The sequence below is a fragment of the Eptesicus fuscus genome, chromosome 17 (genome assembly GCF_027574615.1).
Source record: "Eptesicus fuscus isolate TK198812 chromosome 17, DD_ASM_mEF_20220401, whole genome shotgun sequence".
Lineage (NCBI taxonomy): Eukaryota > Metazoa > Chordata > Mammalia > Chiroptera > Vespertilionidae > Eptesicus > Eptesicus fuscus.
In genome coordinates, this window is record NC_072489.1 from 43,931,113 (window position 1) to 43,939,578 (window position 8,466).

Sequence of the window (8,466 nt, forward strand, 5' to 3'; positions counted from 1 at the left end):
CTTCATCTCTCTGTGCTTTTTATTTTCTTTATCTGTAAAAGGGGCTTGTTGAATGGAAGTATTAGCTATTACAATTATTTTCCATTAAATTGTCACCTCTATGAGGATGAGGGCTTCTATTTTGCTCAGGACTGGCTACTCGGAGTAAGTGCTCAATAAAATTTCATGAATAAATGAGTGAATAAGTTGGGGTGAGAGAGTGAGGCTTCGAGGGAAGGAAAGCCTTGGGGAAGGAGGCTTTCGGTTCAGGGCTCAGCGGGACTGGAATACCAGTTCCTGAGTCAGATTCTGGCCACTTGGCGGCTTCCTACATCCCAGCTCAGAGAGCGTCTCTAGGGATAGCAAGGTCAGAGGCGCAGCCACCAGGGCGCTCCGGGAGCTCCGGGAGCTCCTCCCCGCGCGGCTTCCGTGACTCCTCCCCTGGCAAGCGGGGGCAAGCCCTCGGCCGGCCAGCCGGCGGGCGGGGCGGGGCGGGGCGGGGCGGGGCCGGCGGAGACACTGAGGCCGGGCCTCCGCCCACCTCATCGACCCGGGACGGAAGTCTCAGCTCCTCCGTCGACCTCCCCTAGGAACCCGCGACCCAGCGCGGGGCCTCGCCCCACTGGGCCGCCGGCACCATGAAGCGTGCGGCGACTCTGCGCCTGCTCTCGGACCTGAGCAACTTCAGCGGCGCGGCCCGGCTCCGGGAGCTTCTGGCTGCGGACCCAGCCGTCCGAGTCCGCTGCAGCCCGGATGGCCGCCACCTGCTGCTGCTGCGACCCCCGGGGGCGCCTGTCCCGCAGCTGCTCGTCGCCGTGCGTGGACTCGGCGAGGAACTGGAGCGTGCCTGGCCGGCGGGCCACCCCTCGCCAATAGACGCCTTCTTTCTGCCGTGGCCCGTGCGACCCGCGCTGGTGTTGGTGTGGGAGAGTGGACTAGCGGAGGTGTGGGGTGCGGGCGTGGGGCCTGGCTGGCGGCTGCTTCAGAGCACCGAGCTGTGTCCGGGCGGCGGATCCCGCGTGGTGGCCGTGGCGGCACCCCGAGGCCGCCTGGTGTGGTGCGAGGAGCGACAGGCTGATGCTGAGGGCCGGGTACCGCCGCCCTGCGCCGCTTTCAGCCACTGCGTGTGCGTCCGGACTCTGGAGCCCAGCGGGGAGGCCGGCACCAACCTGGGCCGCACACGCATCCTTCTGCACCATTGCCCCCCTTTCAGGCTACTGGCCTCCCGCAAGGACCTCTTCCTGGTGCCCACTGCCACCACCTTGCCTGGCGTGAACCACATTCTGCTCATCTGGAGCCCAGGTAAGGGGAAGGTGATGGTGGCTGCCCCAAGTCTTCGCCTCTCCTACAGTAAGAGCCTGAATCCTGGACGAGGGGACACATGGGACTTCCGGACCCTGCTCCGAGGTCTTCCTGGGCTGCTGTCCCCCAGGCAGCCATTGACTGTACATACCTGGGCCCCAACTCCCCAGGGCCTGCTGCTGCTTGACTTCCGGGGCACTGTGAGCCTGGTGCAGCCCCACGGTGGTACCCGGGCTGTGGGCACCTTGCAGGAGGCACCTGTAGGCCTAGCAGAGTCTGCAGCACTGGGAACATTTCAGGGCACTCTAGCCTGTGTGCTGGGCTCCACATTGGAATTGCTGGACATGGGCAGCGGGCAGCTGCTGGAGAGGAAGGTCCTTAGTACAGACCGAGTACATTTGCTTGAACCCCTAGCTCCTGGCACAAAAGATGAGGAAGAGATGGAGACCCGGGGGGGTCTTCGTTTGCTTTCAGCCTTGGGTCTGTTTCAAGTAGTATGGGAAGCCCCACAGACGCTTGAGCTGCCTTCAGCTGAAGACCTGGTGTTTGAGGAAGCCTGCGAGTACTACCAACGGCGGAGCCTGCGGGGTGCCCAGCTCACCCCAGAGGAACTGAGACAGAACAACGTGTTCCGGGCACCTCAGGCCCTGGCCTCCATCCTCCAGGGCCATGTGTCCCCATCTACACTGTTGACCACACTGAGGGCTGAGCTTCGCGATTACCGGGGCTTAGAGCAGCTCAAAGCCCAGCTGGTGGCTGGGGATGAGGAGGAGGCTGGCTGGACGGAGCTGGCAGAGCAGGAAGTGGCACGTCTGCTAAGGACTGAGTTGATAGGAGACCAGCTGGCCCAGCTCAACACCATTTTCCAAGCCCTTCCTACAGCAGCCTGGGGCGCCATCCTCAGGGCTCTGCAGCTCCAACCAGATGGGAATGGCAGGTTGAGGTCTCAAGCTCCCCCTGATGTATGGAAGAAGGTACTAGGGGGTACAGCAGTTGGAAAGGAACCCCCCAATGGGGTACTGCCCCTCTTTGAACTCCTGTGCCAATGCCTCTGCCAGCTGGAGCCACGATGGTTGCCACCCTTTGTGGAGCTGGCACAGCAGCAGGGTGGGCCTGGTTGGGGGGCTGGGAGCCCAGGGCTTCCCCTGTATCGCCGAGCCCTGGCCGTACTAGGTGAGGAGGGGACCAGGCCTGAGGCACTAGAGCTAGAGTTGCTTTTGGGCAGTGGGCGGCCCAAAGCTGTGCTCCAAGCTGTGGGGCAGCTGGTGAAAAAGGGGCAGTGGGAGCGGGTCCTAGAGTCTGGCTTAGCCCTCGGCCCCTCCAGCCCCCTACTTCGAAGTGAGATCTTCAAACTGCTATTGGCCGAATTTGCTCGGCACCGCCGGCTTGATGCTCACCTCCCCCTCCTGTGCCGCCTGTGCCCACCAGACCTAGCTCCAGCTGAGCTCCTGTTGCTACTGCAGACACATCTCCCCGATGAGTCGGAGCCCCCTACCCCATTTCCTGAGCCTGGAGCAGAACCCCCTCTCACTGTGGGCTTGCTCAGAGCTCTCCTGGAGCAGACTGGGGCTAAAAGACAGCCCTCGGGCCCAGTTCTAAGCCTATATGAGGACATCCTCTGGGACCCAGGCACTCCACCCCCTACCCCACCTCGGGGACCTATGACTACCCTCCAGGCATCAGACCACCCAGGGCCAGGGGCCTGGGCACCATCTGGACAGGACCTCTGTGTGACTGACACAGGCTGAAAATCGTTTCTGTGATTAGAGAAGGATGCCTAGGAGTTGGAGAGGGCCAGGGTGGGACCAGCTTGTGCAATACTCTTCTCACTTCTGGAGCAATGTAAAAATATATATATGTGTGTTAAATATTGTGGTATAATAAATATGTTTTGTCTCATCCTCAGGTTTTTATTATGGTACAGAGCTCTCCTAAAACCCTTGGACTTCCCTGAGTGAGATAGGAATATCTTTTGTTATTCATACGAACTCCTTTAGATCACACCTGCCTGTATGCTAACGAGGGTGTGGCCCCAGCCTCTGATGGTGCTGGTTACCAGAAAGACCAAGTGATGAGAGGGTTGGAACTTTCAGCCCCATTTCCAATCTCCTGGGAAGGCAGTGGGTTAGAGATTGAGCTCTATCTATAAAAACTGCCGAACAAGGAAATTTGAGCTTTTAGCTGGATGAATACATCAAGGTGCTGGGAGGGTGACACCTAGAGAGGGCATGAAAATGACAGGCACACACATCCATCCTGTGCCTGCCCTACGCATCTCTTCCATCTGGCTTTTCCTGAGTTGTATTTCCCAGAGTTCTGTGAGTCATTCTAGCAAATTATCAAACCAATTTATTATATGGGAATTCCACCAGTGTCTTGCAACTGGCATTTTTTAAAAATCTATATCATGCCCGGACAGTGTGGCTCAGTGATCGAGTGTCGACCTATAAACCAGGAAGTCGACGTGGGGGGCATGCAGGAGGCAGCTGATCAATGATTCTCTCATCACTGATGTTTCTATCTCTCTCCCCCCTTCCTCTCTCTGAAATCAATAAAAACATTTTTTTAAATCTATATCATTTTAGCCCTGGCCTAAATCTTTATCAGTTGGGCATCCTCCCATGCACCAAAAGGTTGCTGGGTCAAATCCCAGTCAGGGCACATGCATGTGACTGGCGTTTGAAAAGGGGGCAGTCTCGTGGGACTGAGCCCTTAACCTGTGAGACCTGAACTAACTCCAGGTAGTTAGTGTCAGAATTGAATTGACTTGTAAGACACCCAATTGTGTGTGTGTTCTACAAGAGAACTGATTGTTGGTGTTGGAAAATACTCCAGAATTATATACACAGTTTGTACATGCATGTTCTTAAAAATATGTTTTAGAGGGAGAGAGAGATAGAAACATCTATTGGCTACCTCCTACACACGCCCTACTGGGATCAAGCCTGCAACCTGGGCATGTGCCCTGACCCGGAATCCAACCAGCAACTTCCTTGTGCATAGGCCAGTACTCAACTAAGGGAGCCACACTGGCCAGGGCGGTTTATGTGTTTTTGAATAGCTAAAGATATCAGAGGGTTGTGTGTTATAGAGGGAGTTGTTGAACCTAAATCTGTTGACTAAAGTGGCCATTTCCAATCATGAAAATAATTAACACTTATGAGCATTTAATATGTGTCAGGTACTCTGCTGGTTTTTTAATAATTCCTCGTTTAATGCTTCTGGTAACCCCATCAGGAAAGTACTAATATTATCCCCATTTACAGGTGATGAAATAGGTTTAGAAATAGGAAATAAGGTTTGGAAAGATTACTTTAGAAAGATTAGTTGAGATCAGTCAACTAAAAAGTGGCAACTCTTTTTTTTATAATATATATTTGTTATTGATTTCAGAGAGGGGGAGAGAGAGAGAAATAGAAACATCAATGATGAGAGAGAATCATTGATTGGCTGCCTCCTGCACACCCCCTACTAGGGATCGAGCCCTTGACCGGAATAGAACCTGGGACCCTTCAGTCGGTAGGCTGATGCTCTATCCACTGAGCAAAACCAGCAAGGGCTTAACTCAAGATTTGAACCACTTCACCGTACAGCCCAATAGCTACTATCAGCTTGGTCTTGAATGCACTTCTCATTCCTGGCCCAACGCTAGCTTTCCTAGCCTGTTGTGAGGAGGGGGATCAGCAGAGCTGGACCCTTTCCTCAAGACTTCTGTTCCCACATAGGAGCTGTGCTAGGTCCTGGACCCATGCTTTTTTCACTCCAGGATTCCTGGAGCAGCCCCTAATTGAGGCAAGATTTGTCACAGACAGAAAAGCTACCTGAGTAGGGTTGCTTGGAATACCCCACATTCCTCTTGACTCCTTAAGCCAAGAAACAAGAGCATCTCCAACACAGATTTCTGTTTGTCTGGATTTATTCAGTAAGACCACTTCCGAAGAGGTCTTGGCCCTATGCCAACTTCTACCCACGTGACCCCTCAGCCTGGTTCTAGGTTTAGGGTAGGACCCTGGATACTGCTACTTAGCATCATCCTGGGCCCCCACCTATCCCTTGTCCAAGACTTGGGACAAGGTAAAAACTGCCACTCAGTTTTATCCTCAGCTGGTACCTACAGCTTGGATTCTGCTCAGCCTCATCCTGTGCTTAAGGTGGTCCTTTAGTTTCCTAGGGTACTAGAGACAGTTCTTCAGTCTCTTGGCAAAGTGCGGCAGCTTCTCAGGCTTGTCAAGGCCTGTTGCTACTCTTCAGCCTCATGGAGGTACTGAGTTAACTCATCTACATGGCCAAGTCCTGGGATGGCTCCCCAGTCTCACTGAAGTGTTAAGGATAATACTTTGGCCTCATCCAGGACTTGAGTGGCCATCGTCCTGGCCTCAAGCCCGGTTATCTACCAACACCAGGAGTCATGCTACTACCCCTAAGCTACTACTACTCCCAGAGGCCCACAACTAGGGATAGGTCATCCCTCAGCCTCCTCAGCCAGGAAGGGTCCTCTTCCTCTTCTTGGTCTTGAGGCTCCTCAGTGGGAAGCTGGGGCTGGACAAAAGAAATCTTCCTGGTCATGATCCTGCTGAATTGTGGTTGTTTCTTTGCTTGAAATTTGGGTTGGAACTCCTTTTGTGCTCAGAGGAGAAGGAATTGTACTCAGTAGGCCCCTGGGGGCATGGGGAAAAGAAGGGACCAGTTATTCCTTGGAGTTTTATGGCTCAAGAAGGTTCCTCAGGGCCACCCACTAGTAGAGCCTCCAATGAGGAATGACCCCGTCTTAAAGCTCTCAGGGGAGCAGGTGGGCTTAGTCGGGAACTCCCGCCTGCTCTAACAGGCTGGGCCCTTGATTGCTCATGTCTTTGCTCATGTTCCACCTCTAATGTGGGGGGTGGGACTGACCCCAAACCATGTCTTACGACTTTGGAAAACAGCTCAGGCATGCATATGTCATCATGTGACTGGATTCTGGTTTAGTGTGTGAAAGGGCCATCATAGAAATGGCCCATTGTGAACCTGGCCGGCGTGGCTCAGTGGTTGAGCATCGACCTATGAACCAGGAGGTCATGGTTCAGTTCCAGGTCAGGGCACATGCCTGGGTTTCAGGCTCAATCCCCAGTGTGGGGTGTGCAGGAAGCAGCCAATCAACGATTCTCTCTCATCGTTGATGTTTCTATCTATCCCTCTCCCTTCCTCTCTGAAATCAATAAAAAATATATTTTTTAAAAAAGAAAAGAAAAGAAATGACCCAGTGTGGTCTGCCTAAGTCAGAAGACTCCAAGCTTTACCAAGGAATCTGCTATTTGAATACAGACCAGTTTCCATGCTGCCCAATGACTGGACCAGAGGACTATAGCAACCAGCCTGCAAAAGCCAGAGATCAGAGCCTCACCCCTTCCTCTCCATGTGGCCTGTAGGAAATTGGATCTCCTGGCCAACGTGGGTCAGTGTCCAAACCACTCCTGCTTTCCTCCCATGCCCTGACCCAGCACTAGGCCTGGCCCCAACCACCTATCATTGAGACTGTTGCCATGGGTTCCTGGTTGGTATCCCTGTCTTCTCAAATCTAGCCTTGCTTACCCAGAATATTGTAACAAGCAAATCTGATCAAGTTCAGCGCCTATTTCAATATTCAGGGTAAAGGCCAAATTCTCAAAAAACACATCTCTTCCTTCATGACTGGATCGGCCTTCCTTTCCAGTCACTCTTCCTTCTCCCACCTTCTGAAGAATATATTACACTTTGAACTACTTTGTTGTTCCCTGAACTCACTAGGTTTCTTATCCCTGTGCCTTAGGTTTGGCACGCTTTCCCCCTTCTTTTCTGCCTGGCCTAAACTCTTTAAGATACATTCAGATATCATCTCCTCTCCTAAGGTTTCCCTACTCACCTCCAATAAATTTAGTTGCACCTTCTCCTGTTCTCCCACAATTCTTGGTGCATACCTCTAAAACAGCATTTATCAAATTATGTTGTGGCCCTGGCCGGCTTGGCTCAGTGGATAGAACGTCAGCCTGCGGACCCAAGGGATCCAGGTTCGATTCCAGCCAAGGGCACATGCCTGGGTTGCGGGCTTGGTCCCCAGTGGGGGCTGTCCACGCAGGAGGCAGCCCATCGATGGTTCTCTCTCATTATTGATGTTTCTATCGTTCTCTCCTTCTCCCTTCCTCTCTGAAATCAATAAAGAAATATATATATTTTTAAAAAATTATGTTGTGTTACCTACTTATTTGTCTCCCTATTTAGTAAACAAATTCCCTGAGGACAAAGACTATGGTTATTTGTACTTTTGTACCCTTAGCATGTATCACAGTGCCAGTGTCATACTAGTTTAAATTATTATTACAGATGCAGGAAGTGACTGGTCCCTGTGACCTTGAATGAGAGGGATTGGACTCTGGGTTTTTATGGATTCTCTGGCTTTCTTCCCTTTTTCCCTTAGGGAAGACTTACTGTTTGGTTGATCGAAACATGAAATTGATAGAAGTAGGTCAGCTGGATCGGAAGGAAGAACCAGTCCATCTGGGGCAATGGTGAGGGTGAAGAAGCTGCTGAGCCAGAGCCATCTTGGGAGCTGGGGTGGAGGTGGAAGGAATGGGCATAACTGGTACTACCCAGGGTCCCCTGATCCCCAGACCAGGAGAGAAGAAGGACAGGTAAAGCCTGGGTCAGTGTGGTTCTATGGGAGGAATGGGTAGAAGGAGCTAGAGAGAGTTGGGGGGTCAGGTCAAAGAACTGAAGATTGATCTCCATGTTTGTTTGTTTGTTTTAAAATATTTTTTTTATTGATGTCAGAGAGGAAGGGAGAAGGAGAGAGAGAGAAACATCAATGATGAAAGAGAGAAAGATTGGCTGCCTTCTGCACGCCCCTACTGGGGGTTGAGCCCACAACCTGGGCATGTGCCCTTGACCAGAATCGAATTCGGGACCCTTCAGTCCACAGGCCGACATTCTATCCACAGAGCCAAACCAGCCAGGGCAATGTTTATTTGTTTTTAAAGTATGTTTTTTATTGATTTTAGAGAGAGAGGAAGGAGAGAAAGAGAGAGATAAAAATATCAATCAGCTGCCTCCTGCATGACCCCCACTGGGGATTGAGCCCACAACCCAGGCATGTACCTTGACTAGGAATTGAACTGGCAACCTCTTGGTGCATGGGATGACACTCAACCAACTGAGCCTCACTGTATGTGCTAA

The 8,466-nt window shown here is 52.2% G+C and overlaps 1 protein-coding gene across 2 annotated transcripts; it reads left to right on the forward strand.

Annotated features, from left to right (window-relative positions):
* The first annotated feature begins 516 nt into the window (after positions 1-516).
* On the forward strand, positions 517-3,172 carry HPS6 (HPS6 biogenesis of lysosomal organelles complex 2 subunit 3). 2 transcript variants are annotated; one of them, XM_054729153.1, is made up of 2 exons: positions 517-1,281; positions 1,696-3,172. In XM_054729153.1, exons 1-2 carry the CDS (start codon positions 618-620, stop codon positions 3,027-3,029), a joined length of 1,998 nt encoding a protein of 665 aa, XP_054585128.1. In that variant the 5' UTR covers positions 517-617; the 3' UTR covers positions 3,030-3,172. The 2 variants fall into 2 exon arrangements, with proteins under 2 accessions (XP_054585128.1, XP_008142444.2); XM_008144222.3 differs by having other exon boundaries at positions 517-3,172.
* The last annotated feature ends 5,294 nt before the right edge of the window (positions 3,173-8,466 follow it).

Bases quoted from the DNA above. Each gene is read 5' to 3' on its own strand.
- HPS6 (XM_008144222.3), top strand. From the start codon at position 618: ATGAAGCGTGCGGCGACTCTGCGCCTGCTCTCGGACCTGAGCAACTTC.